At 50.6% G+C, this 27845-nt stretch overlaps 1 protein-coding gene across 1 annotated transcript in view; it reads left to right on the top strand.

Moving 5' to 3' along the window:
* Nucleotides 1-27845, top strand: part of NTN1 (netrin 1) — a 107473-nt gene that overhangs the window by 55543 nt on the left and 24085 nt on the right. The window contains exons 3-4 of the mRNA XM_032992114.2: nt 15476-15625; nt 18812-18865. Coding sequence (XP_032848005.2) covers nt 15476-15625; nt 18812-18865 — 204 coding nt within the window. The remainder of the gene's footprint in view (nt 1-15475; nt 15626-18811; nt 18866-27845) is intronic.

Genomic DNA, 27845 nt, shown 5'->3' with positions numbered 1-27845 from the left:
CAAGAAGGGTTTCGGGGTGGCGGGGCAGGGGGGGAATTCCCACCTTTCCCCAAGCAGTTAATTCCTTCCCAGGGCTCTGATTTATCCCGGCTGTCCGCCCACCCCCACCCCCCCCCACCCCCCCCCACCCCCCCCAAGCACGGGGGCTCCTGGGGACGTGGTGGGATCTGGGGGAGAGGAGTGCTCTTTCCCAAACCTGGGGGCACTGTGCATCCATCGGGATCACATGCTGATCCTTACGGGTGCACAGTGACCCCGGAGCAGGGAGGGGATGCTCAGCTGGAGGTTAGGGCAAATCCAATCCCCTGTCCATCCCCAGTTTTTCCATCTCAGGAAAGGCAGTCCCTGCCCTGTGCTGGCAGTGATATCTATGCTTAACCCCCTCAGTCTCACTGACCCTGGCATTCCCCAGGACCTTCCTCGCCCCTGCTTCTCCCAGCTCTCCCCCCAGCCAGGCAGCCGGCTCCCCCTCTCCTGCTCATTTATCCTCCTGTCCCCTGGCCCCTCACTCTTGCTTACCTCTCCCTGGCTGATAGCACAGTGCTACTACCCAAAAAACACAGCTGGGTAGCGGGTGGTAGCCGCGGGTGGGAAACCTCAGAGTCATGCCATGCCTCAGTTTCCCCAAGCGAGCATTCAGGAAGATGCGCACTGGCCTTCACAAGAGACTCTGCACTGTTTTAAGGCTGAATTTCCCAGTTGCTGTGTCATTTACTCCATTAAATGCTCTTTGCAATTGTCGTTTTCTCATCCCCCTGCCTTTTCGAACCGCTCCAGCTCTTGAAATTTGAGATCGCCAAATTTAAATACTTCTCCAACCCCCCACGGTTTATAACAAAAATGTGGCTATTGGAGCTAACAGATACAAAGGTATGTAATAAATATGCTGGTGCATGAACAGCTCCCCGACTCGCAGACTATTAGCACAATTTCACAGTAGTTGGAATGGTTTATTGTTGGCGTAATCCATCGTCCTATACAAAAGCAGGCGAAATGAAGTTTCCTACAGCAAAGGCATTCCTTTGAAAACTCGTTTTCCTCAGCTCTGTTTATGACACAAGGGATTTTATGTTCCCTCTGTTTTTCTTCCGTGATTCAGGGACTGTTCTGAAATAATTGTTGAAAACAGGCATTTTTAAAAAACAAACCCTACCATCTAACAACTTCAGCCATTTCTCCATTGATAACAATATTAATTTATCATCTCACCAAGCCATCTGCCGATGGGCAAAGCTCTCCCAGAGTCTCATCTAGACCAAATGTGTTTAGAATTAAGGAATTAACCATCCTGCAGCATCTGCCATCTCCCTCACAACTGCCTGACATCTCATCGCACCCAGCAGATTGTGTTTTCTCTGTAAGACTTGATTCTTTCAACCACTGCATTGCTCCATTCATGTCCTACATGTAACACATTTAAACAAATGCATATAATAGAGCACCGGTGCCTTGTGAGCCTCTCACAAGAGAGCTGCCAAGGAAGCATGCAGCACACTTAACCACCCTGGCAAGTGAGCGGGAGCTCGGGCAAACTCACAGCAAATATTCCATGAAAGAGCTGCTGAAGAGATTTTTGTATTAATTCAACTTCATTAATTCAGCCTAACAGACATGTCCAGCTAAACTGCCTTTCCTCTCACTTGCGTTTCTCATCTCTCACTCCATCCTATGCTCTAGGTTATATACCTCAATTCATAATGCATCTAAAGTCAGAAAATTATAGAGGCACGAGTTGCATCATTTCAAGTGGTTGGCTTTGGTATTTATGCAAAAATATCACATTGCAGAAATGTTTGCATGATGTCTACTTTTTTTTTTTTTTGACTTGGAGAAAAAGAAAATGCCACAAACTTTTGCATGTGTTGTAGGGCATGGTGAGAGGCTCATGCAGTAAAAGGCGAGCAGAAAAAGGAGACGGGCAATGCTCTTCAACCCAGGCAGAGGGCTGGTTGGTTCCCTAGTAGACAAACCTATAACAATGTTTAATTACAATATTTTTTTCATGATCTGAAGTTGTCTTAGCAGCACAGGTGAAGGCACAAGTTGGGCTTTAAGGATGACTTTTATGCTGATGGTTAAAAGTGATGCAGCCATGCCATGTCCTTTGCCTGTTCATTTGCTTCCAACCATTTTCTTGCAAAAATGATAAAAGCAAAAGAGCTGCAGCGGTCAGAGGTGCCCTGTCACAGAGCCGTGCAACAGGCAGAGCGTGGCATGAAGCCTGCAAGCCACATGCAAAGGAATTGATGACAGATGAAGCAGGGATATTGCATGAAGTGGCAACGCTGGGTGCGCGCCAGAGCCTGCCAGGCTGGAACCGGGAGCTGACGGGGGACCGTGCGGGTGGGTGGCCAGGCAAACCCAGGGACACGGGTTACTCAAGCAAGGGCTCGGGCTCCCCCGGCGTTTTGAGGTCAGACCGCACAGCTGATCTCTGCGTGGCCCCGGCCAGGGACTCTGGGGCGGGAGGAGCCCGGCGGTAGTGGCGGTCCTGCGCCGTGGGGATGGCCGGGCTGGTCCCCAGGGCGCCGGAGGAGGATGCTCTGGCAGATACATCGAAACCCTGGTCCTGCTCACACCCATTAGGTGTGTGGGCTGTCCCAAGAAACAGCAAAACCCCAGATAGAAGAAATTTCCCACGTTCATTTTTTAAAACTCAGAACAAGGGCGGATTGTTCCTCTTTTCTCACTGATTTTTGTGAGAGCATGAAGAGCTCCCAAAGCGCTAAAGCCCTGTTTCCCATTCCTTCTGCTTTCCCTCTGCTCCAAATGATGTTGCAAGTGAAATTCCACATCTGGGTCCTGCAAACCTCTGTCTGCTCCACTCTGTCGCAGGCCGCTATAAATCAGGGCCCTGGTGTTAGTTCTTTTGATTAAATTCACTCCTGATATTTGCCAGATTATTGGCACTAATGTAATTCTATTGGAAAGAGACTCTGCAGGATTTTATAGCCTGGCTGTAAAACAGCTCTGCACTTCAGGGAAAGGATTTACACACTTTTTGATGAAAAGATGACAAATGATATGCATTATGAATGCACTTGTGCTGCGGCTGCCAGTGTAAACCCCTTGTGAAGGGGCAGGATTTGGCACCTGGAGAGGTCACATTCATTAGGACTCAATGTTTTGGTAAAAAAATGGGATCACCTGCCCCCCCCTCCCCCTGCCGCTGTTGCAGCCCCATGCCCATGCTGTGCCTGTCAGACTTTTCCATCTGCGTTGGAGGATTATTTAATGGCTTGTGCAAAAGTAAAATTAAATATAAATACATAAATAAATAAACAATAAAAAAACCCCAGCACTTCCAGCCTACCTGCCCATCCTGACTTGTACCCACAAACGCTCAAGACTTTGACATTTGCTTTTTAGAGACGGTTTGGGTTTGAGCAGAGAGGGGGTGAGTGCCATCCCCATGGGCTCAGCCTCAGGTCCTTGATTTCATGGGTGCAGCTTCAGGTTTTCTTCCCACCCAGCTGCAGGTATTTTGTGGGGGGGAACGGACTAGCACAGCTGAACCCCTTTGGCCCCTTTTGCTGCCCGGAGAGGAGAGCAGAGCCCCTGGTGATAGGGACAGTGGGACCAGTCCCCTGACTCTCTCCACTGACTATAGAGGGAGCTGCGTGACCAGCTTAGAGCAGAGAGCTCATTTCCACAAGGCTGAAGCCAGGGCAGATGTAACCTCTTCCTGCTGCCTGGAGCCCCTCTGAGAAGTTGGGGTGCAAGAGGCATCTGGGGTAAAACCCACATTAGACGTCAGAGTCTGGGATCGCTGCCACCAGCATACTGGCGTCCCATGGGCCACGTCCCAGTGTAGGACAGGATTGTCAGCCTGTCTGTGCTGTATCTCTGCAGGTTTCAGTTGTGGTCAGCGTCCCTCTGTTCTCAGAGATGTCCCCTGCCACCACGGTCCCCAAACCACAGCTAGGCGGGGGGTAGGCAAGCTCACATCTAACAGCTCCCAAAGACACGGGGATGGCCTGGCTAAGAGCCCTAAATCAGGGCTCCCCAGGGCACTGGGGCCACCAGTGGTGGCTCCTGGCAGGGCTCCTGTCCCCAGCCTTTCCTTGTCTGCAGCAAAGACCAGCTCCCACAGGCTCCCTTCTGCCACTGCAGGGACCCCGTCAGTGCTGGGCATCAGTGCAGGAGACCTACCCTTGGTGTCCACCTTAGGAGGAGGTGAAGTGTGTCCTAAAGGAGACGCTCCTCTCCCCAGAGCAACCTCGTTTTGATGCCCATCTCCAGTCCAGCTCATTTGTGGTTTCACAAGGCAAAGTCCAAGGCAATACTTTCTATGAATTCCCCCCAGGGAGTCGTCCTTAATTATCAAATTTCCTTCCTTTTCTCCTTTTCTTGCTCTTTGAAGACCAGCTGGAGCTACCATTTAGATGAGAGATGAGCCAACCCCTAGTGCTGGCAGGACTTGGACTGAGTTCTTGTATCAAGGCTTGGTCACCTCTGAGAAATCACATCACTGGAGAAAATCTAAACTTTCAAGGCATTGATCTATCAAACACAGACTTTATTTTCTCCATAGGGCATGCTGCAAGAACAATTTTCTAGCTGTATTTCTATACTGCATTTGTTAGTGGCTGTGCCTTAGTCACCCCCTTCCCCAAGGCCCCGTAATTCTTTATATCGATATTATTCCAAGTGTTGAGCACTGATTTATGGTTTCTGCATCTAAAACTTGTCATCAGCAACCCCCAGGCACACACAAACCAGTTGGAGAAAGTTTATAGAAATGCAGCTTTAAGATGTCCCACGAACATAGGTCGCTGTGTGGAAGTGTCCTTGAGTGCCACTGCCACCAAGTGCCACCACCTCCATGGCACCTCCAGGACAGGGCAGAGCGGCACCATTCACCCGCTTGGGCTGGAAGGGTCCCAAAGCAAAGAAGGGACATGATTACTACAGAAACTCTTAAACTGTTTTGAGTTTGCAGTGTGAAAACATGGAGAAGGAATGATTTATTTTTTTTTTTTTTAGTGAAGACTTGAGTTCAATGCAAGACATCCACTTGGCCATGTCGGCTTTTAAAGATCCACAATTTTAATAACATATGAGCAGCTACATCAAATTAAGCAGCTGCTTCCGTGTGAGCCGGAGCAGGAAGAGTTTTCTGCATCGCAGCAGTGGAATATTCCTGTGGCAAACGCAGTGGTTGAGATACTTTCTAATTGTCTCAAGCCAGATGGGGCTCCGTGTGCCAGCCTTCACCCTGCTCTCCTTTCCACGCCTGCCTTCCAGTTTCAAGGACTTTCTAATTAAGCCTGATCTATGTGAGCCATCAGTGAGGAACGAACCAAACGTCGGAGCCATGCACAGCCCGTTCGCCCAGCCCAGGGCAGCTCCATCACCTCCACGCTTGGCGACGACGCCACGCACTGGGGCACACATTTAGGGACAACAGATACCACGTTCCACTTTCATATTTGTAGCCACTGGCGATCTGAGGCAGTCATACTTTTTGCTTCTCTGTGTATCCGCCCCTGGAAGTGCTCCAGTATTGGGGTCGGTTCTCCATTTTGGTGCAAATTAACTGGGATAAGGGTTAAATCCTGCTCTCCAGTGTTCCCAGAAACTCATTGCTGACTTTCTCCTCTCTGGCTTACCATCAGGGCCACCTCCCACAACACAGCAGCGTGTAAGCAGATGTTTGCTTTCAGTGGAATATATTTTAGGCAGTCTGGGATCAAAACCTGTATACTCAGAGAAAGCACAGAGGACTGGTAGGAGACCTGCCCCAGGGCTAGCAGAGCACCAAGGGGCACTGCCATGGGCAAAGAGGCTCTGCCATCCACCTTCCAGATGAAGTGCACATGCCAGGGGTCTCTGGTCTGCTACAGTCTCCAGAAGTTGGCTTAGAAGCTCATTAACCAAAAAAAAAAAAAAAAAAAAAAAAGGAAATGAAACAAAAGGTGAGGAAAAAAAGAAGAAGGAGAGAGAGGTTTGTCTGTGCCTGGTGATAAGATCAGAGCAAAACCATCTCCATGCCAAAAATTTCCTTAAGCTGCAGCTCTCTTCGAGTTCCTGGGAAGTCAGTAATTTCACATATTGCTCCCACCTAGGCGTGTTTTGCTGCATGATTTGATTCCCCTGCAAGCCCCGACTCTTGGGGTCGCTGGGCTGGGCAGATGTTGTGCACCCCAGCCCCGCTGCAGTGCCAAGGGACGGGGGCTGCTTCACAGCCTGGGGCCCCCCCCTTCTCCTCCAAAAAGCCACATCGGCACTTCCAGAGCCCTTTGCAGCAAAGCTTCCCTCTCTTCTAGGAACATCTTTTGGACTTTGCCAAATTGGTAGAGACTAACTTGCGTTTAAAGGCGAATTTGAAACAGATCTGGTCAGGGAAGGGGAGGTGAGGAAGGAGCTGCATCTGGACATAGACACGGCAGCATCTTGCGGGGCAGGGGCCCGACCCGCAACACACCCCCCGGCCCACGGCTCCGCTTGGCATCCCCAGGCCAGGGGATGCTGGGCGCACCCACTCCCATGGGAGATGCCCCCAGGGCCCTGGCCAGGCCCCACGTGTCACGCTCCCACGGACGCTCTCCCACAGTTGCTTCTTCCACCCAAATGAGTAAAGCCAGGACCCAAAGCACCACCTCCCAGGAGGGGTACACCAACAGGTGAGCTGGTGGAGAGATGCATCTGCAATGGGAGAACTCCATCACTTTTAGCACGGGAGAGAGGAGCCGCCCCACGGGTGGATGAGCTGAAAAAGCATGCAGAAATGGTAAAAGCCGTGGCAGGAACTGCCAGCACTGTGTGGGGTTCGCAGAGGTTGGGGCGAGATGCTCTGCTGAATCTGGGAAGCCAAGACGTGGAGACGGCTCAGCCAGAGACCCTCTGAAGGACCTTGAACTCTCCATTGCAGCCTGGAACCCCCCCCAGCACCTTCAGAGGGGACATGTAGCTCACAGCTGAGCCCCACATCCATGTCAGACATTTGGATGATCTAGCTTATCAGGAAAATTTAGACAGTGCTGGTTCCCTGACAAGAGCTCTGCATTTCTGGAAAATCACATCCTTGCCATGATGGTGCCTGAGAGGAGTTTTACTGGATAAATTTGGGGCCGACCACCTTCAAAACTGTGGTTTGGGTTTGGTTTTTCAGCAGAAATATATCCATAAGCAATCCTGAAGGGCAGGTTTGGACTGTGGTTTTTCAGAAGTGGCAGGGTGCGACACAATAGAGGGGAATTCGCACACTATTAAAAAAAAAAAAAAAAACAACAAAAAACAAAAACCAAAAAACAAAACAGAAACAAACAAACAAACAAAACTAAAACGGATTAAAACCCAGTTCTCCATCACAAATCTCAGACTAAGAACAAAAGTTGCTAAATTCATTTGCGTAACCAGACCTTTGCATACCTCCAAGACAGAGGAAAGAAAAAGGAATAATTTGCTTTCCCCATAAATATTTTCAAACCGTTGAGATAATTTCCTGCTTCAGATCAGTTCTCAAGAGTGAAAAGTTCTCCAGGCTCTCAGGTCCTGAACATTAAAACAAAGTTCAGTCCTGCTCATTCACATGCCCTCTTCTGATTTTAAACATACTAAAATGAAAAAGTTTTTTCCTGATAGAAAAAGAGGTATTTTCCAGTTAAATGTACACTCCTCAGAGCGTCACAAATCAGTGGCCTGGGTTTGTGTCCCAGGAGCTCTCACTGCAATTTTTCACAAGCACTTGGAGTGTTAGGGGGCTCTCCTCCCTGTGGATGCTTTAGTGTCTAATAAGGGCTGTGCAAAGGGATCCCCCCTCTGCTGAGCTTTTTCTAGAGTTTCTCTCTCATCTACCCAACCGTTTCATTTTGTGAGGTTTGTGGCAACCTCATTATCTCTGAGACTTTTGCTCCACTGCCAGATTTGATTGAAATATTATTAGTGGGAGAATATGCTTGTAGGAACCTCATTTCCTCAGGAGCCAGGCTAAAAACACATCAGGAGGAGAAAATGTTTGCCTTTTTTTTTTTTTTCCCCTCAATAAAAGTATTTTCCAACCCACTCTTTTTCATGCAATGTCTCCCATGAGAGCAGGTTGAGCCTTATTTTGCTTTAGAGCTGTGAGGACACCGTACCCAGGGACTGTACCCTACTAAGCTGCTCTCTGTGTCTGGCCAGATCTTCCCCCTGGGGGTCTTTGACCAGACTAGACATTTTTTGATTGAAAATTAAAAGGGATGACATCCTCCACGACAAGACCCAAGTCCTGCCGGCAAAGCAGGGAGAAGGAAGCCCCAGTGCTCCATCCCCGGGTGCCTCTGCATCCTCACTGCTCTCCCTAGCAGCTCCTCCGGCTCCGCTGCAATCACCCGAAAGGTGGAGCTCCAAGACGACAGGGGAATTTTGAACAATTTTTTAACAAGAGGATTTTCGAGCATTTTGGAAAGTGCTGCCATAATTGTCTTATTGTCTGTATCGCTAATTCCTGCCCATAGCACGCCTGCCCAAAAAGTGGATTTATTACCGTGGTTCAAAGCCCCCTCCGGATTAGCAGCGACTCTTGCTCACTGGAGGCATTGTGGGCCCCTTCTGTTACTTGTTATGGAGAAGACAAAGACAAGGTCTAATCTGTGAAATTTGGCCCAAACTGCAGGGCGCCAAAGCCCTTGGCTTCCCTGAGTGCCAGTTCAGGAGGAAGAAATGGGAGAGCCCTGAGAAGTGGCGCAGGAGGAGGGACACTGTGAAACGCCAAGAGATTATTTGGCTTTGCCTGATAAAAGGGGGAATTCATTTTCTGCTGGCAAGAAACCTTTAAATCTCCAAGAGAATGTGCTGAGGGACATTGTGCGTGAACATGATCCTTTGGAGAACTAAATCCAGTTCACAATATCTCAGACAAGCTGACGATCTCATTGCAAAGCAGTTAACAGTTAATATTTAAAGCCATTATTAGTATTCAGAGTTAACACAGAGACATTTCGACCTCTGCTTCTGGTTAGCAAACTAGCTGGGGCCAGACTGGGTGGGTACACACTAAATAACCACAGTTTCTCTTCCACATGGCATAAATCTGTGGGATTTGCAGGATGTGCCACCCGTGGTGGAGATGCTCTGCCATTAAACGTGGTCTCGCCCATCTCCACAGGATCCCATTCCCAGAGCCAGCACAAACCTCTCTGCACCACTCAGGTGCACAGATTTCAGATCATAACGCTCCTCGCCCGCAGGCAAATAACCAGGGTAGGTCTCCAAAGGAAAGGAGCACAGCTTGTCTTGAACTGTTTCCCCAAAGACAGGAGCCAAAGCAAATCTGCTTGAAAAGAGCGTGGCCCGGTCAGGTCTTTGGGACAGCTTCAAGGCTGGGGTCACCTTTGGGATGGATTACAGCTACGGGGGGACAAGTGGACCCACCCAGGAGTGTCTCACCCCTTTGCATTCCCTGGTCAGACATGTTCACTGGAAACGGGATTTAAAGTACCCGAGTTACTAAAGAGAGTGGAGCAGGAAACAAAATAACACTACAACTACAAAAAAGCTTGCTTAAGTTATAATATCTGAACCATACCTCTAAATACTAAAACATAAGACTAAGTGAAATATGTTTACTGCATCAGGATGACGCAGGCTGCATTACTGAAGCAACAGGCCAATTTAAGTTTAATTGTTTTGATATTTTGCTGATTAAAATATTGTCAGAATCGAAGTGTTCACACAAGAAGCTTGATTCTGGTGCATTTTTTTTTCAGGAGAAAGCTTCTGTAGCCACATTTTTTACTCCAGTTGGAGTCTTTGGAGGAAAGAAGGAAAGTAACCAAAGGGAGGCAATTTTGGCCATGATTCTGGAAAAGTATTTAAAAAGCATGGTTAAATACAAATGTGTACCTAAGGCACATTGGCTATGTGGGACTTACATTCATACTTAAAACTGAGTGTGATTTCCTGAAGAAGGTTCTTTCTCAATACAGGAATGTTCATCAATGACTACTGCAAATTAAGGTGTTTTTTTCCAGTTTAACGCATTGCTGTTTTACTGCTTAGCACACGGCATGCCATAAAGCAGTCATGCTTTGGGCTTTTAAATCTGGAAGCCCTGTGATGTCTGTTATCATTGCAGATACAGTGTGACAAGAGAAAATCTGGACACGCCGTGAAATCAAACCTTCTTCTGTTTTCAGTCAAATGGATTTTTCATCATTCTGAAAACCTCCCAAGGAAATGGCTTCCCTGAAAACAGGGAGATGCTAATTCTCAAAAAATTCAGGTTCTTTCAGGTACCTTCTCAGAAAAGGTCACACTTGAAGAGAGCTAAGCCTGGAGATTTATCCCTCTGTTTACCTTTCAACACACGTGTGGGGGGAAGATTAGCAGCTGGGAATACCTCCGACCAAAATCCAGGGGTGGAAAAATATTTGCATTTTTGTCATGCTATTTGTCAACCTTCAGTGGGTCAGAGACATCCCAGCAAATTCAATCACTTTTCCAGGGCATTTTCCAACCTTTCATGCATGGTCCTAAGATTTGATTTCAGGTATTTTTTAGCCCCAAACCAGCCAAATCTCAGCTGAAGCACAGAAATGCACCATTACCTATGCTTGAGCGGATGATGGTCTGCCTTAGCAGCTTTGTGCATATAATAGTGGCTTGTCTTGGAAGCTCCAGACAGAGATATAAAACTCTACGGCAGACAGTTTTGCAATAGCGTGCCCACAGGGGAAATCTCTTCCTAACTGCAGGCAGTTAGTAGCTGGCTTGGAGTGCTTATATCCGTATATATATTAATCCCAGCTAATGTAACTACAGATGTTCTCATTCATAGGCCTATCTAATCCTGTTGGGTCTTTGCCATGGTGTCTCGTAGCATGAGTTCTACGAGTTAATTACGTGCAGTGCAAAGAAGCATTTCCTTTTATCATTGAAAAAGGTTGCCTTTTAAATGCATTGAATGTCCCTTTGTTCCTGTATTTTAAGGACCAGTGAAGAGGAGCACCTGTCTGACCTTCTCGGCGCTGTGCATTACTTGGCATCCCTCCATCGTCTCTTGGCAAGGCATTTCTAATCTTTTCCATCGCCCTCAGATGGGTGCCTCTCCGTGCCTTTCACTCCAGCTTCCCAGCTGAGGACGTGCTATTGATTTCTATAGTGTCATGATATTATATTCAGCGTTACTCTCTACCCCTTTCATAATACAACCTACTATCTTGTTGCTCTTCTGAGCTCCGTTGCAATCAGCCAGATGTTTCATTGACTCCTAGATCTTTTCCTGGAGTGGTTGCAGTTAATAGAGACCTTTCAGCATGTATGAGCCATCCTGTTCCCTCCTTCCAATTACGCCTCCTTCTGCGCACTGGTTTTTGTCTGCTATCCCCTCCCACATTTGGCCAGTGTGGGTAGGTCTCACAGAAGACCTACGTGGTCTCCTCACGTCTGGACTAGCCAAACTGAAGGTGGTCACCTAGAAGTGCTGTTACGTCCCTGCTTTCCAGGTCATAGCTATCACATAAGAAAAATCAGCTTTTTTGGGCAGAGGCACCCTTATTGCTGCCCTCAGTCCCCATTAAAGCCTCACCGTATATTCCTGCTCTTTGTTTTCTTCTCCACAGCCAGATTTTTAAGTATAAAATAACTTCATTTTTTTGCTAGCAATTCCTGATCATCTCTGTCACACTCATTGAAGAATTTTCTTAAAGACTTTCTGAAAGAACTAAATCATGGCAGTTATTTTCCTTCCCCCTGATGCTGTGTGAACTAACAGACTAAAGGCACGTCATTTTCTTGCACCACCATCAGTCCTGCTTGCTCCTCTCCCAGCTCACTCACCGCACCATTGCATCCTCCTCTATGGAATCATTCTTTTAAGCAAGGCATAAGGATTCAGAAGATAAATCAGCCATTATCCCCCTTGCTATCTCCAGTGATGGCCCAGGCACCCTCCTTTCCCGATCAGTGAGGTTTTCTCAGCTCTGGTGCCTCATGGTCTCTGCTCAGCTCAGTGCAGAGGGCAGCTGATATTCTGCATTTTGGTGGGTGACAGACAAACACTTGCACCCAGGGAAATCCAGACATGAAAACACGTTTTGTGAATCAAAAGGTGCCTATCAGAAAGGCAGTGAGGATGCCAAAGTGGTGTTTGTACCCATCACAACCCCGTTTGCGACCATAGTGCAGTCTTTCCTCAATTTGGGGTTACAACCCAAAGAAATTTTAACTGTACTGGAAAAGTCAGCGTTAACCACCAACAGCTCAGCTACTCCATGGCTGGGGAAGGAGAAGAGCCTGTAAGTGCTGGCTGCAAGTGTTCGCACTGGCCGGGGAACTGCAAATTGCCTTTAATTGCTCATAATTGCTGGCACTGGTTCAGCTCCTCTGGGATAGGGACGGCAAATGTACATCTGCAGACACTGCTTAGACCACCTCCTGTCTCCCTGTGCCAGGAGGCTTGAGTTGCTGCTGAGTCGGAGAGTTTTCTGAAAGATAGAAAAGTCAAAATGGGGTCAGGTGTTCAAGGAACAAAGTGCTGCTGCCCAGGGCAGTCGTCCCGGCCTCACAGGGTCCTGTGCTGCTATGAAGAGTTGGGGACTGGTGGCAGAAAGCACGTCCCTACACCCAGAGAGGATTTACCCCACAGTGTGTCTGGCGGAGCCATCAGCAATCAGCCGGGGGGTTGCTGCTGAGGTCCTGGACCAAAGGCTGGTGATTCCCAGCTCCTCAGCCACTTGTCTGCTCTGTAACCTGGGGCACATCACGCGTGCCCGTGGGGACACAGCTAACGCCCGTGCTGCAGAGCCCTCGTAGGAGCCCGGCTTGGGGAGGGAGTAGACAACCTCAGACAGATACGGCTGTAAAAATAACCACGGCAGCTTTGGACAAGCTGTGCTGAGGCATTACCTCATGAGGGAAGAAAGAAGCAGCATCTCTATTTATTTATGTGGTGTCCAAAAGAGTGCTCTGTGCTCTGCAGCCTGTCTTCCAGGAGCCTGATTCTGTACGTCTTACTCATCATGAAGGCTTTTTTTTTTTTTTTTTTTTAGTTTTTTTCTTCTTTTTTTTCCTTCCCTCTCTTGTCCAAGCGGTCCCACTGAAATTAGTGCAATCCGTTCACATGGGGGAGGATTACTCACAGGATGGGGGTTTGCAGGCGATGCCTGAAACCAGCACGAGCAGCCCCAGAGGGGACGCCTGAAACATGAGGCATGTTCCTCCCCATCCTCCTGCCCTTTGCCTCTTCTTGTGTAACCCTTCCCTGATTTGCTTATTTTTGTATTAACTCCTGCCTCTCTGCTCTTCTTTAACTCTTTTCTCTCCTGGTCCTTCTTCAGGCTCTTGCTTAATGTATTTTTATTTCCTCTCCCTTCTTCAGGCTCTTGCTTAATGTATTTTTATTTCCTCTCCCCCAGCAATACTGAAGCCATCCCTTGGGGCTGTAGCATGCAGGTTTTCCCACCTAAACGTCACTCTGCTCTCTGCACCTATCACCAGCCACACTGATTCAATGTTAAAACTTTTCCTGGGTTCGAGAGAAAAGCAAGTGTTCCACTATGGGCAGGCTTGCAAGTGGCTGGTTCCCAGAGGCAGCTCAGTGCAGCGGTGGAGAGTAGGGATTTTAATCAAAACCCCCAAACCAGAAGTGTTAGGGAAGGAGGAGAAAAGAAGCAAAAGCTTTGTTGTTTGTTTTTTTGTTGGTTTTTTTTTTTTTTTTTCCCTTTCCATGTGCAAAATCATCAGGTTTTGGCAAGGCTCAGTCTCTTCCCATCCAGCACTGGCAGAGCTGGGGGGGTGGTGGCAGTTTGCTCGTGCTCTGGGGTAGGCTGCACAGGGACGGGATGACCTGTGCAGGGAGAAGGGGACATCCCAGCGCAGGGGGGCTCCAGGCACCATCCAAACCCTGTTGGGAGGGGGACCAGCTTGGGAGCTGCTGCCCAGTAAAGGTTAAACTGGGAGCTGCTGGCACAGGGAGCAGGAGCAGGATGGTGCTGGGGCAGGTTGGAGAGAAAGTCCAGCCAAACACCAAAACTTGGACACCCAACACAAATGAAGGCGAGGTGTGATCTGCCATAGACAAATGAGTCAGATTTAGGGTGTCTCAGCCAAGGGGGTGCAAGGCAAACCAAGAAGCTTTGTAGGGTCCAGCACATGCCCTCATGGGAGTGATATGCTCAGTTTGAGGGATTTGGGGTTGTTTGAAAGCCAAGCCCATCGGCTGGAGACGCTCACACTGGTCCTGACCCACAGACCAGCCCCTTCCAGGTTTTGGGCAGTGGGGCAGGTTTTCCTCCAAACCCTCTTTCTGGCCAGTAGCTCCCTGAGGACAGAAGGAGAGCAGGATCAGTGCTCCCCAGGGAGGGTTTTGGCTGGCTCTTTCCTGAGGATGCTGCACAAGAAAAGGAAAGCTTTCCTGCCTTTCCCTGCCACCGCTCAGCAGGGGCAGACCACAGTCTGGCACGGCGCTCGCAGCTCTTAGAAATCAGGGCTGTTAACAAATGTGCGAGGCCATAATCCTTTTGGAGCAGTGATGATAACAAGCCCCGATGCTTTTTTTTTTTTCTTTCTTTCTTTTTTTTTTTTTTTTTTTTTTAACAAACAGCTGCGCCGGTAAGTCCCACTGTGGGAAATGAGATGGTGAATGATTTCAAGTGCAGTATTTACATCCCCTGCCAAACCCTTCACATCTGCCCAGCTCTGCCGTCAAGCCTCCATCCATCTGGCCGAGAACAGCAGGTCCTCCAGCCTGCCTGCATCCCACAAGGGCATTTCCTTCCTGCGCCCTCAGTGCCAGCTGCCAGGGATGCTACTCAGCGGGGAAGGACTTGAGCGAAATCACTGAAAGGAGAGTGTTTTGTTGGGTTGGTTTTTTTTTTTTGTTTTTGTTTTTTTTTTTTTTTTCTGTAGTGCACATGAAGTGAATTCCCAACAACTCTGAAAGCAATTGCTTCCTGCCTGAGATCTCGTGTGCTGAAGGGGTGATGAAATGCTCCTTGATTTTGTACCTCTTCCTTACAGCCCCACCACTGCTCCAGGGAGCCCAAGTTTGAAGCCGACTGGGGTGGGGGCAGCAGGTGCTGTGGCTGCCGGAGTCCTCCGGAGGTGCTGCCTTGCCCGCTCCCCTCCTCTTCAAGTCCTGCAAACTCTTGATCACAGCACCCATGGGATGAGGCTGTTGCAGTGTCCATGGGTGGGTATCCTTGAGCAGGGCCACCCCACGCTGCCTCCCTGGATCTGTAGAGCACTTGTTGCCCTGGGCAAGGTGTCCTGGCTGCAGTTCCACCTCCGCATCAGGGCTGGCTGTGGCTGAGCCATCCCCTCTCTGGTGCCATCCCCCCTGCGCCCAAGTGATGGCCACGCACACTCCCTCTGCCAAATGCCACCTCTGTTTCAGGTCGGAGCGGTCGCTGGCTGGACGGGACGTTTGCCAGAGGTCCAGCTCCAGCTGCAGAGAAGGTGGAGCCGTGGGGCTCGCTCCGCTCCCCGCCGACGCCGCGACGCCGCCCGCGCTCCTCTCCCCCTGACCCTCTTGTTGTGTGTTCCCCCACAGAGTGCGATTGCCATCCCGTGGGCGCCGCCGGCCAAACCTGTAACCAAACCACGGGCCAATGTCCCTGTAAAGATGGTGTCACCGGCATCACGTGCAATCGATGCGCCAAAGGCTACCAGCAAAGCCGGTCTCCTATTGCCCCCTGCATAAGTAGGTGGATCACTCTTTTGATGTCTGTAGATTAGAGATATTAACCTTTATAAACCCACAGGAGCTGCTGCCCAGGCTAGGCAGCTACTAACCCCACTGCATACGAGCCGAAGGGCAGTTTTCAGGGGACGGAGATGCCTGGGTACCCCTGCCAGCTGCACTGCCCACAGTAGGGCACACAGTCCAGTATTCAGCCCTAACTGCCAAGTAGCTCGTCTGCTTTGTCGGATGGGTTCTGTGAGTGCATCTACAACCCAATTTGCTGGTAATTTGATTTTGCTTCACAGATCAAAGGTGCCCTGAGAGCACATTTGCTTTGGAGTACCACAACAGCTCTGGATGCTAAGACAGAGCACTACAAATGTTTATTTTTCTCTCTAAAATCAGTCTGTGCTGCACTGGCACAGAGCTCAAATCAGAAGAGCTTCTAGTTTGATGCAAGCTAAAGGATTGCTAAAGGGGACCTTACACTCACACAACCCATTCAGGAACATGGGCTGTTTTACTGTTTGCTTCCTTGGGTTTGCTTTTTAGTTGGCCTTCCCAAGGCTGCTCTCATCCTCTGCTCTTAAAACAACAGCAGCAAGCACCAGGTACAGCTCCCAAAGGGTCTGTGTTGCAGCACTTGCTCTGCAAATATCCACATCCCCACTCGGCCCCTGTTGAGTGCTCACTGCTCAGGCAAGGTGTGCTTTCAACCCAGTGCTTCCTCTGCTGCCTGTTGGTTTTGCTGTTGTTGGATCAGCCAGTAGCACATGCACCTTGCAAGAAACATCTTCACCTGCCCTAACAAAACAAAGCATCAAAATTATGGTGCCTGGGACAGGCTGGGAAGGAGGGGCTGCTCCCCTTGGGGTTGACTCCTTGTTGCTAAAAGGGGGAAAAAAAACAGGAAAAGAAAAGTGAAGGTTGAAAGAATCAAGTCTTTGTTGGGAATCCACAGTCTGCTCCCTCACCATCCTCTTGCAGCATCTGCCTCTCAGGATGGCCATTGCCAAATTATGGGGCAGATAACCTTTCTCCACCTTCTCCTGCTGAAGAAAACATACATTCCAGGGTGGTTTTTGGTCATTTGAGATTCATTCTTCCCCATGTCGCAATGGGACAGCAAGAGCTCAAACCAGATGCCTGTTTCCCCAAGATGTTACAGTCATGGCTCCGGTATGCTTTGCAGCAAGTATGCGCAAAGGTTTATCATTAATCATTCCCCAGGGCCATGGTAAATCACAGAGTAAATTGTTCCTTGCATCACCTCCCTCGGGATTCATTGCGCTAAATAAAGACAGACTCAGAATTTCAACACGGTCCGCCCAGGCGAGCAGAGCTGGGCTGTGCTCACGCCGGCTGCCGAGCCGGGGTGCTCCAGGCTGCCCGCTGGCGTGAGCCCGGCAGGGCTGCCCTGCCCGGGTTTGCAACCCAGCTACCATCACGGCACCCGTGAGAGCCCCTTCCTTCTGTGCCACTGCAAAACATCCTTTCCAAGGAGCCAAAACTTTTGTGCAAAATGTGTTTTGACAATGCTCTGGCCGGGCTATCAAGCCACTGTGCTGTTGTCGGGAGTTTGATCTGCACATACGATGCTAAAGCAATTAAAGTGAGGGTATGAGCAACTCACGATTCTCTCATCCTAGGAAAAAAAAAAAAAAAACAAACCAACACATTTTCATCCTTTAAAAATGTCAGTCAGCATACCCTATGTGTGTGGGGGTGTAGTTGACACATATTTTATACATGCATAGTTGGGGGCACTTGCTCTCCACCCCTACCCACACTGCTCTCCCATCTGGCACAGGTACACTGCAGCTGGCAAAGGGCTGTCCACCTTGTCTGCAAGAGCACAGTTACTCTCTGATTTACCACTGCTTATATTTTCCTTGTCCCAAAGACTTACAGTCATGCAAAAATCACCTCCTGGAGAACAAACAGACAGACCTGTGGGGTCTGTCTGCACTGCAGCCCACGCTGGCAGGCACGAGCACCCATGCAGCCACCAGCATCGGGTTGGCTGTGCTGGCTGTTCATGCACTGCCTGACTAATGCGCCATGTGTTTCACATGGGCTTGTGCCTGTGTTTAACTGTATGAGGGTGAACGACTCGGAAAGTCATCTAATGCTAATTGGGCTGCACCCCTACAAGCTGCTGTCACTGCAGTTCAGACAGACCCCAGCAAACTCTGCCTCCGGGGCCAGGCAGGTTCCCATGAGCAAAAGCAGAAGGAGGCAGATGCTGATTCCCAGCTCACGGCTAAATTCCACTTTCAAAATGGACTGGTAGGGTGTTCCCCTGCTAGGATTCCCAGGGATGCACAGAATTTGCAGCTCTGTGTCCTACATGTGCAAAAGTTGTCAATAAATCTGCGTATGTCCACGTGGGAAAAGAGATCATCTTGCCAAAGTTGGGACCATACAAGGCTCTCCATCTGCAGTCCATCTTTTTTAACATCAGCAAACACACTCAGACTTGGGCATGAAGATCCAGAACATTATGGGGTTTCAGCTATGCAAAGCCAGTCCCAAATCAAAACCAGGCACCGTTGCATTGGCACCAGATATGTTTGTGTTTCCTTTCTCTGTGTAGGATAACACTTGCAACCCAGCAGATAGATGCAACGCTTCACCTGCATCCTACCTCACAGGAAAGGAGTGGTAGCACTGCCTCAGACATGGATGGAAGGGACAGCCCAGGGACAGGGAGAGGCAGCAACGCTGGCGTTGTGTGCTGGGGCTGGGCAGGGCACAGCAGGCAGCCACACCGCCCTGCCTGGCTTATGCCCCCCCTGCGAGCCCCTGCAAGAGCAGCCCTCCCCCAGGGTCCAAACTGGGACCTAGCAACTGCAGCAGGTTGTGTCTGGGCAGCATAGCAATTACTGGCTGTGGCACCAGACCAGTTATCTGGCTGGCTGTATCTTCTCGTTTTTTTAGCCACCAACCAAAATTTTTGGTTTAAAATCCCCTTTCTGACACCCTTTGGGAGGCCCAGTTCCCCAGTGGGTATGGTCCTGGCTTGCTGGTTTCTAGGGCTCTTGCAAGGCTCCTTGCTGGAAGACAGAACTGGGAAACACCCCTTGCTGGTAGACATGGTTGGGAAGGGAAAATGTGAGGTGTGGAGGGGCCAAGCTCTTTGGGATCTGGACTAATACCTCCTTTTTTTATCTCCTTTCCTGTGTGCTTCGCTCTGCCCTGCAGAGATCCCCGCCGCGCCCCCCACCACCGCTGCCAGCAGCACAGAGGAGCCTGCAGGTATGTTGTCTCTTCTTTTAATGCAACTTGATGGTAAATGTCTTTTGAACAATTATCTGCCTGAGATGAAATTGCGTTCAATTAATACATAAATTCTGTTGTTCGTACTGGGACAAGTGGTTTCCTTTTATGTCCAAAATGTCCATGTGTGCAGCATCCCAAGAGATGCATGTTTCTAGGAGCATGTGGGACTGTAGAGAAGATGCAGAAAGATTTTCCAAGAGGTGCTAAATCTGTAAGCACTGAGTGGTTGCCCAATGTGAAACCAATGCTTGATGGAAAAGAGGTAAGGGCTCAAGACCACTGCTGGTTGATTTTTAAAGTTTAGTGGTTACCTTCTCAAGAGGCTAAGAGAATAATTCCACCAAGTTTTTCTGGTGGAGAAGGACTGGAGAACCAAAAATCCTCCAAAAGAGAACAAAAAACCAAAGTGCTGCTTAGTGCTGCACATGAGCATTTCCTTTATTTGCCTATATCTGTGTGCTTTTTGTGCTAAGCAATCTTGGGTGCTGATGTGGCCTGGGTATGTCATAGCATTATGTCTCATGTCCAGCTTTGTGGGTCCTCGTGGTGGGACACGCTGCGGTTAGTGGCATTGGTGGGGCCAGTTGTGCTCAGAGGTGTCTCAGGGCCAGGGACTGTCAGAGCCAGAGAAGAGTCTCAGCTGGGAGCGAGAGGTCCTGCAGCTGTGGGTCCAGCAGTAAAAGGTCCTGCAGCAGCAGCAGCTGCAGCCTGGGGACAGCAGCACAGCCCTGATGGACCTGGATCACCATATTTATGCCAGCTGCAATACAGAGAATTATCCTGAGAAAACTTTGGCACGTCATCGTGTGTCTATCCTCTCATTTCCCCTCGTCCTTGTGCCAAATACAACCCAAGCAATGCCAACCCGGGGTTCAACACATCTCTTCGTACGCCCCATCTCCACCACAACTGCATGAAAACCCCACCATCCTCCCCTCCTCATTTACACCCATAGAGGGGCCGACACCTGCCCTGCTGTGTCACGGAGGGACTTTCCTGTCCCCAGTTCCCTTGGGTCAGACAAGTCTGAGCAGGGGATGATGGCAGGAGCCAGAAGGCCCTGGGAAAGGGTGACTTATCCCATCCCACTGCCTGCAGATTCCCGGGATATTTGAACAGCACCGTGGCTGTGAGGGACACGAGGTGTAAAGGTTGTTTACCTTTGTCTCACCAGTGTAGGAGGGTTCATAAATTAAGGATTTTGTACTAAAAGTGATGGACGTCACCTTGAATTGAACTCTGAGCCATGGCTCGTCCTGTGGCAGGGCTTTTCACACAGGCTGTGCCTGTTTGCTGTGTGCTGAGAAGCTCCTCCTAAGATGGGAAACTCAGGGAGCAAAGGGACAAGGTCTTCAGTCCCCAGTGTCTTGGGAAGGTAAAGCCCGGGGTTTTCTGTAGGACTGATGTAAAGGAGAAGTTCTTCCGCCTGTAAGCACACTAGCTGCAAGTCTGTGTTTCACTGTCTTCTCTTAGGCTGGTATGAGCAATAGCTTGCAGCCTCAGGTTTGTGCCTGTTGTTATGTGTGTGCTTGTTAAAGTGTCTCCACTGACTGTCAGGGCTGAAAGGAGCATGAAGACACACCAAAAACCTGCCCCAGCCAGCATGCTTCCAGTTCAGCTGCTGCTGATCAGCCTTTTTGCTGCTTTGCCTTATAAATTAGGTGCCAACATGAGATCTGTGGTTAGGTGAGTCCATCACAACGAAGTGCTGGGCTATTAGGAACAGAGATGTCCCACCTAACCTGAAGCCAAGCAGAGGCAGGTCTCTTCCTTACAAAACTGTTTCCTCACAATATCAGCCTCTGTCACCTGCTTCCATAAGAAATCTTCCCCAACTCCTCAGGAGCTTAATTACATGCCATAGCGCATCTCACCATCTTCTTTCAGCCACAGAGGATGAAACTCCCATCTTGTCCTGGCTGCAAGGTGGCTCGGTGTGGGGATGTCCCCACCTTGGCCAAGCCCCTGGGTCTGGCAGGCACATCCCAAGTCTTCTCAAGAGCATTGTGAGAGCTGGCAGCTCCTGCAGCCTCTGCAACTCTTTCATTTATCCCAACACCACAGCTCGCTGCAGTGTTCTAAGTGCATCCCAACAGTGCCAGCTAAACATGCTGGGTGCCTGGGGCAGAGCAGACTTCCCTCTCCCCATCTTGTTCTGTGAGAAGTAAATTTATGTCTGCAACTCCCTGTTTCACCTCTTGCTATAAAAAAAGCCCACGGTCTAGATGAGGCTTTTAGATGTTTTTTCCCATCCACAGGGACTGTGCTGCTGATAGACAAAAGATTTATAGGCAGATAGAGGATGTCAGCTATCAATTCAAGGATCAGTGGGACCTCCAGAAAAATGTTCCTGCTGCACTGCTGAGTGCACGCTGCAGGAAAGGCTCAATTCCAGCTGGTCCCCTCTGCAGCAGAAGGTGGAAAACAGCAGAGCAGGGTCTGAAGGGTTTGCCTGGATCCTGCTGGGGTGAGCTCTGCTCCACAGTGTCATCATGTTAAATTGAGCATCTTCACCTTCCTGATTTACTGGCCCATCTTTAGGGATGGGACCTTTGGCACTTGGCATCACAGTTTCCAAACTGAGCGTGTTGAGTGGGGAGTTGAGCACTACTCAGCCCTTGCGACCCTGCAGGGCCAGTGCTTTCACCCTCCATCAGGTAATAATAAATCCGAGCAATGTTTAAATACAAAAAGCTCAACAGGTGAAATACCAGATTTCTCACAGGCTCCTGCTATTTAGCAGGGACTTGCAAACTAAATGTTCTGTCTCGTGTCCTGGGAACGCTGAGATTTTGTGCTCCACACCAGGATCTGACAGTTCCTCCTCCCAAACCTGCTCTGTTCCCAGTCTGCTGCAGGGATGACAGAGCAGACCTCTTGCACCATGATGCCACTGGGCTTATCACAGGCTCTGTCAATGAATGTGGCTGTTTGGCAGCCGAGGAGATGCAGAGATGTCTTCTCACGGCCCTTTCTGCCAGGAGCTTGGCTCCTGAGATGAAGCCCTGGGTGTGGAGCTGACCCAGGGAGCAGAAGCAGCCCTGGCACTCATGCTGGTGACCTCCGAGCTAGAATCTCATCCTTGGTGGAGTCTCATTTCCTTGGGCTCCTTCATTAGAGGGTCCAGGGCCCGTCCCACCCAGTGCGGCTGCCCCAGCACCTTCCTGAGACAGGACCTGACTCGTGCCACCCCCTCCCCTGCTCGAGATCAGGTTGCAGGGCATGGGGTGCAATTTTGAGTGAGCAGACGATTGCTTTGCCCATCACCGTGGTGGCAAGCATCCCTCAGGTCTGTTCTGCACACAGCTTGCCCTGCTAAGCCATCTACCAGCCTTGGAGCCAGTGGCAAGAGGTGACACTTGAGCAGTGTTCCTGAGTTTCAACTGGCCACAGGGATCTCTCAATGTCTTTTTGCTGCTGTTAGAAGCTCATTTATCTGGGCATGTTCTTATTCATGAGTCCAAAGGGGCCTTTCTGAGAACATGCTCTATTATTCACAGCCTTTCCCTGCCAGTCCCCATGTCCTCTCACATCTTGCCAGAGCATGACCATGAGAGGGGCTGAATGCAAGTGAGAGCTTGGAGGAAGCAGCGTTTATCCACATCCACCAGCCAACATCCCAGCTTGAAAGGAAAGAGCTGACAAAGCCCCAGCCCTGCTGCCCACCACGTGTGAGGACTGGTTTGGGGGTGACATGTCTCCCACCTCCATGTGGTGTGCTCCGTACAGATACCAGCACAGCTGGGGATGCAGCTCCTTTCTGTGAACTCCCCACGCTGTCCTGGGCAAATGCCAACTGGGGCAGCTGCATTCGGCCATCCCAAATTCCACATGCCACCTCAATTGGCCACAGCCCTCGTCAGTGCCTGTCCTGAGCTGATGTGCTGTGGCAGTGTGACCTGCAGCAGCCCCGGGCTGTGAGTCACGGCCACCAGCTCGGTGCCAGGCACGGCGCTGGGTGGGCTGGGGCCAGTGCTGGGGCCCCCGTGGCCAGCGGGCAGGGCTGGGGTGAGCAAGGCAGAAGCATAGAGCCTGCAGCAATAAGACCCTTGAGCAGGACAAAGGGGTGCACAGCCTATTTTAGGCACTGAACGTGAACGCTTTGGTGAACAGCAGGTCCCTGTGCACCGGTGGGGAGAGCTTGGTGCTCCCCGACACCCCTGCGTCTCCCTGGGTGAGTGCTGGTAGGGATGGCTGCAGGGATCAGAGGCGTGTTGGTCAGGGCATGCCCCTCACCTTTGACCAAGGCTTTGGGTAGGTGTCTGAAACCCTTTCCAGCCTTGCTACAAAAGGATCATTTCACACTAGTGCTGCTGGCAAGGTTGCAGCCTCCAGTCCCAAGCCCCTGCAAGTCGTGGAAGCAAACAGCCCCGTCAGGGAAGGAGCAAGTCCCATAACTCTGCATCCTTGTTGTGGAGAGAAGGGTTATTTAGGGACCTGTTCAAGCCCAACTGGGTTTGCATAAAGCCAGTAATTGAGAGCGTCTCAGTAGGGATAGAGACCTCCTCTCAGCAAAGGAACCCCTTGCTGGAGGCTGGGAGAGGTTATCTGCAGGCTGGGAGTGAGTTGGGCATCCTGACAGCCTGTGAGCTGTGAGAAATGACTTGACAGGGTCCCTCGGATCCCCGTGGCACTGGAGGGACAGATCTCCCCGCTCCCTGCCCGGAGCGGTGACCAGGGAGCAATCCATCTCGCCAGGAGCCGCTCACACTGCCTCCCCGTGAAAGCCCAGCGGAGGCTGAGCCAAGCTGAGCAATCTGATGGGCCCAGCGTCTGATCATAATTCTTCTCACAGTGATTTTTATTGGACTTTTTAAGCACCGTTTGGTCCAGGGAGCTTGATCCCGTCATATTTCATCCCTTACCCTCAGCGGGGAGCATCAGGCAGTCCTGGGTCTTGGCATTGCTCAGCCACCACCACCACCCTGAAGCATCCTGCTGAAATTCATGGTGTTTTATTGACAAATCCTTAAACTGGCATGTCTGCAAGCCAGAGATACCATGGTACGGGAGCAAAAGGGTTATACAGATGGAGAAAGAAATTAGTGGGAGACTTTGGGTGGAGACACTTCTGGGAGAGATGCTGCTTTATTTCCTTCACTCATAGCCATGAAAGACAGAAGCACCTTCCTCACCAAGAGCCGAGTTAGCACCACCACTGCTCTGAGCCAACGAGGGGTAAATCTCAAAAGAGCAGGGGCCAAAACTGGCCTCAGTAAAAGGTGTGTAACAATGTCAGCTTTGGTGTGGGGGGTCCTGCCCGGCACTGCTTAGCTCTCAGAGGCCCAAATCAATTTGGGGAAATGATCCAAAACCGAATTGTTTAGATGAAATGCATTCATGCTCGCCCATGCCGGGAGATTGGAGGATGAGAAGGGGGTGCTTCTCATTTTTGTGGCCAGACAAGGAAAGCTCTTGCTACTACCCCATCCTTTTCTGGTCCCATTCAGAGATATAGAAGGGGCCACAGTGAAAGGGGGGGAAAAAAAACAAAACAAAACAACAAAAAAACCCAAACCAAAAAACAGTGGGGGAGAAAGGTTTACAAACCTGCCAGTCAGTCGTTGTCTTATCTGAATCGAATCCAGATTGGCTTGGAAATTATTATCTTAGGTGGATGATTTCAGCTAGTGGGCTTAAACAAAAACAGGTGATTGGATTGATGCAACTTTGCATGGTTTTCCCCTGGAAATCAGCCTCTGCAGTTTCAAAACCAGATCTGGACTTTCCAAAAGTCATTTGGGCTCAAGGTGTTGCCCGGGCCCTTTTGTTCCTGGCTGGTGCAGAAGAGGGTGGATCAAAGTGCAGAAAAGGGAAAAACCACACTCTTAGAGATCCTTGGGGCTCCGTCAGGTGTGCAAAAACCCAAAGCAGCTTGGCCGCAGGTTGCAGCATTCCCAGAGTGCAGAGGCAACCCAGCACAGAGGTAGATGCATGCCGTGCTATGCAAGGATGATTAATACCTTCTGGAAGCAGTTCGGAGAAGGGAGATGGGCAGTCAGGTCTCTGGTCTTGAACAATCTGGAATAGTCTCAAGGAAAAATACAAAAACAAAAAAACAAACAACAAATCCCATGGGTTGCCTGAGCCTTCCAAGACTGTTCCTGCTTCTGTGTCTCACTTAGAAAAACACACGGAAAGGTTATGGCTTCAGTCCGGGAAAATAGAAACTTTGTAGGAAATAGTAGAAAACATTCATTTGAAAACATTCGTTCCCCAGAGGGAGAACTCTCCATCCACGGGCGGCCCCCGGTGCTATCATGGTGTCAAGCCCCCCACCCGTGTGCCACACGTCATCAGGAGCGTTTGGGACAAGCCACTGCCCCCATGCCACCCGCTCCTTCCCTGGGCACCACGTGTGCACCTGCACGCTCATACCCCACGCAAACCTCCCCCGGCAACCTCTGTGGTGCTCTCTGGACCCCCCACTGACCTGTACCCATGGCCCAGATTTGGGAGCCCCACTGATGCCTTCCCATCCCGACCCATGGCAGAGCTGGAGGCTACATGTCTTTCCCAGGCTGCAGCTGGATTTTCACTACTTACAGGCTTAGGATTTGGGGTGAAATTTCCAAATTCTAGCCAGAATCCTCCACCAAAAGACAGGAATGGGGAAAACGTTTCAGCATTATTTGCTGGCAGTCAGAGTAATCCTGCCCCAAAAAAAAGGTTTTTCATCATTTGTTTGAGGGTCAAAAGCTTTAATTTTTGCCTGCCCATGCCTAGATGAATTGAGGCGATGCAAGGCCACCCTCAGAGGGTCCCCTGCTACCAGGTACATGCCATCACCCCTGGGGCAATCCTGGGGGTAGGCAGCAGGGACGGGGCTCATCCATCCCACAGCAGACGGGCAAAATGCAGGTTTTAGAGGGCGACCACAAGACTTACAGCCATCTTCGTAGATGGACATGGAGGAAAACAGGTCCCCTCAGGTCTGATGCCACCAGCACTTGCATCACCCCAGCAAAACCTCATCAAGCGCTGTAAGATGAGTTAAATCACTTGCTCCCACCGCAGGTATGAGGGCTGGACTTGGATTTCATGGCTCGGTCAGCTGGGAGCCACCTCCTTATTTCCAGCCTCCCGGCCAGCTTGTATCCATGCATCCCCATGGGAATATAGTCTTTTGGCTCAACAGCTCCACTACCAAGCAGAGGTTGTGGACCACTGTCCCCCCTGCTCACAGTCACATAAACACTGTGATCATCACTGCAGTAACAGCTCCAAGGGAAAAGTGATATTAGGAAAGGATTAAATGTACCGTAGCTCCTTTTAATGAGCTGCTGGAAACAAGGAGTCAACACCATGTGAGCCGCCAGCTTCCTCCACAACATCTGTGAGGGGTGCGAGGCTTGCTCGGAAAAATGACAGTGTGGGGACAGGCCGCTGGCATTGCGCAGCGCCGCCGGTCGGGATGGGAGGTGGGGCCAAACCACTGCTCCCCAGCCCCTTCCCAAATGCTTATCCAAACTGCTGGACCAGCTCCATCCCCGGGTGAAGTCAGTGGCAGATCTCTCCCCGGTGTTGTACCCACAAGGGGCAAATGCAGCGGGTGCCATCAGCTTGGCCAGAGGGGACCTGGCGCATCGCTCTGTGCTTGGGCACAGGCATGTGAACACAGCTCTGGGGAGGGCTGGAGGAAGCAGGTCCCACACCACACTGAAGTTCATGTCTTCCCTCCTCCCCAGAGCACTGAGCAAGCAGGGAGGGAAGGGGGGCAGCTCTGCACCCAGGTTGCACCACGGTCGTTGTTTTTGGACGGTGGCGCTTGCCCCTGGCATCTCACTGATACAGGCTCGGAGGCCGTGTCAGGGGGGCTGGGGAGATGTCCCTTGAAAGTCCATCTCCCCCTGCCTCCCATGGCCTCGGCCCCCCATGGGGTGATGGTTGGGTTGGAGTCTCTCCCTGTGCCGTGGTTTTGTCTCAGAGGTGGCCCCAAACCAACCCTGCTAACGTGTGCTGAACACGGCACCCCTCCCACATCTCGGCCAGGCAGCCCCAAGCAGTCACCCCAGCAGATCCAGGTCTCGGCTCAGGCTGGGCTGGCTGGCCACGAGCCTCAGCTGCTGGGCACGGTGTAGCCACCCAACCTCCTCCAGCCTCCTGCCAGCCCCCCCGGGGTGCTGTGCTCCCCAGGGAGCTGCACTGCCACAGGCACCCTGCCCTGTGGAGGGAGGGATGCTCTCCATCGAGCAGCGGGAGCACAGGCTCCTGTGGGAGGCTGATCCTTGGGAGATCTTTATCAGAGGCAAAATGAAAAAAATAGACCAAAATACCCAACTTACATAGCACCTTACAAACTTAATGCGAAAGTGACTACCAAAATGCATTGTATTGACATCAGATATTGAGAAGGAAACCCCTGAGGACATGTCTGATTTCAGGCTAGATTTGTCTCCAGGCCAACAAAGGAAATCACAAAGTCTTAACCCTGCAGAATTGCAAGCAGAGTACCAGCTAGACTTAGTTTTTTTCTTCAGAGTTGAAGTAGCAACATGTCTTGGTCATCGCCTGGCTCTGACCTTCAATGAAAAGGAGTGTGTGCATGTGTGTGCACACTCGTGTTAGTGCTCGCACGTCTGGAGGGGGTCAGCAGCCACCGGCCGGGCGCAGGGCTCGGCAGCGCTCGCCTCCTGCCCGACGGCTGCTGGCCGGGCTGGGGGCACAGCCCATGCCTGTGTGTCTTGGTGAGGATGTTCCCAGGGCTGGGGATGGGGTATGGCCAGCGGGGACTTTGCACTGGTCGAGAGAAAAATCACAGCTCTTCGCTCCGAGGAAGCGCTAACAGCAAGCGTGAGCTCTGCAGAGAGCCGGGTGCATCCCACAGCCTGGGAATAAAGGTCTGCACAGCTGCCTGTGGTACAATCGGGAGGCAAAATTCTCATTTCAGCCACCCTGGTGTAAGTCTGGGCTCAGTCTGGGAGTCTCCAGCTTTGTACCCATCCAAATGAGTAAT

The sequence above is a fragment of the Tyto alba genome, unplaced genomic scaffold (assembly GCF_018691265.1).
Source record: "Tyto alba isolate M040663 unplaced genomic scaffold, T.alba_DEE_v4.0 Super-Scaffold_39, whole genome shotgun sequence".
Lineage (NCBI taxonomy): Eukaryota > Metazoa > Chordata > Aves > Strigiformes > Tytonidae > Tyto > Tyto alba.
This window is presented reverse-complemented; position numbering and strand designations above follow the sequence as displayed.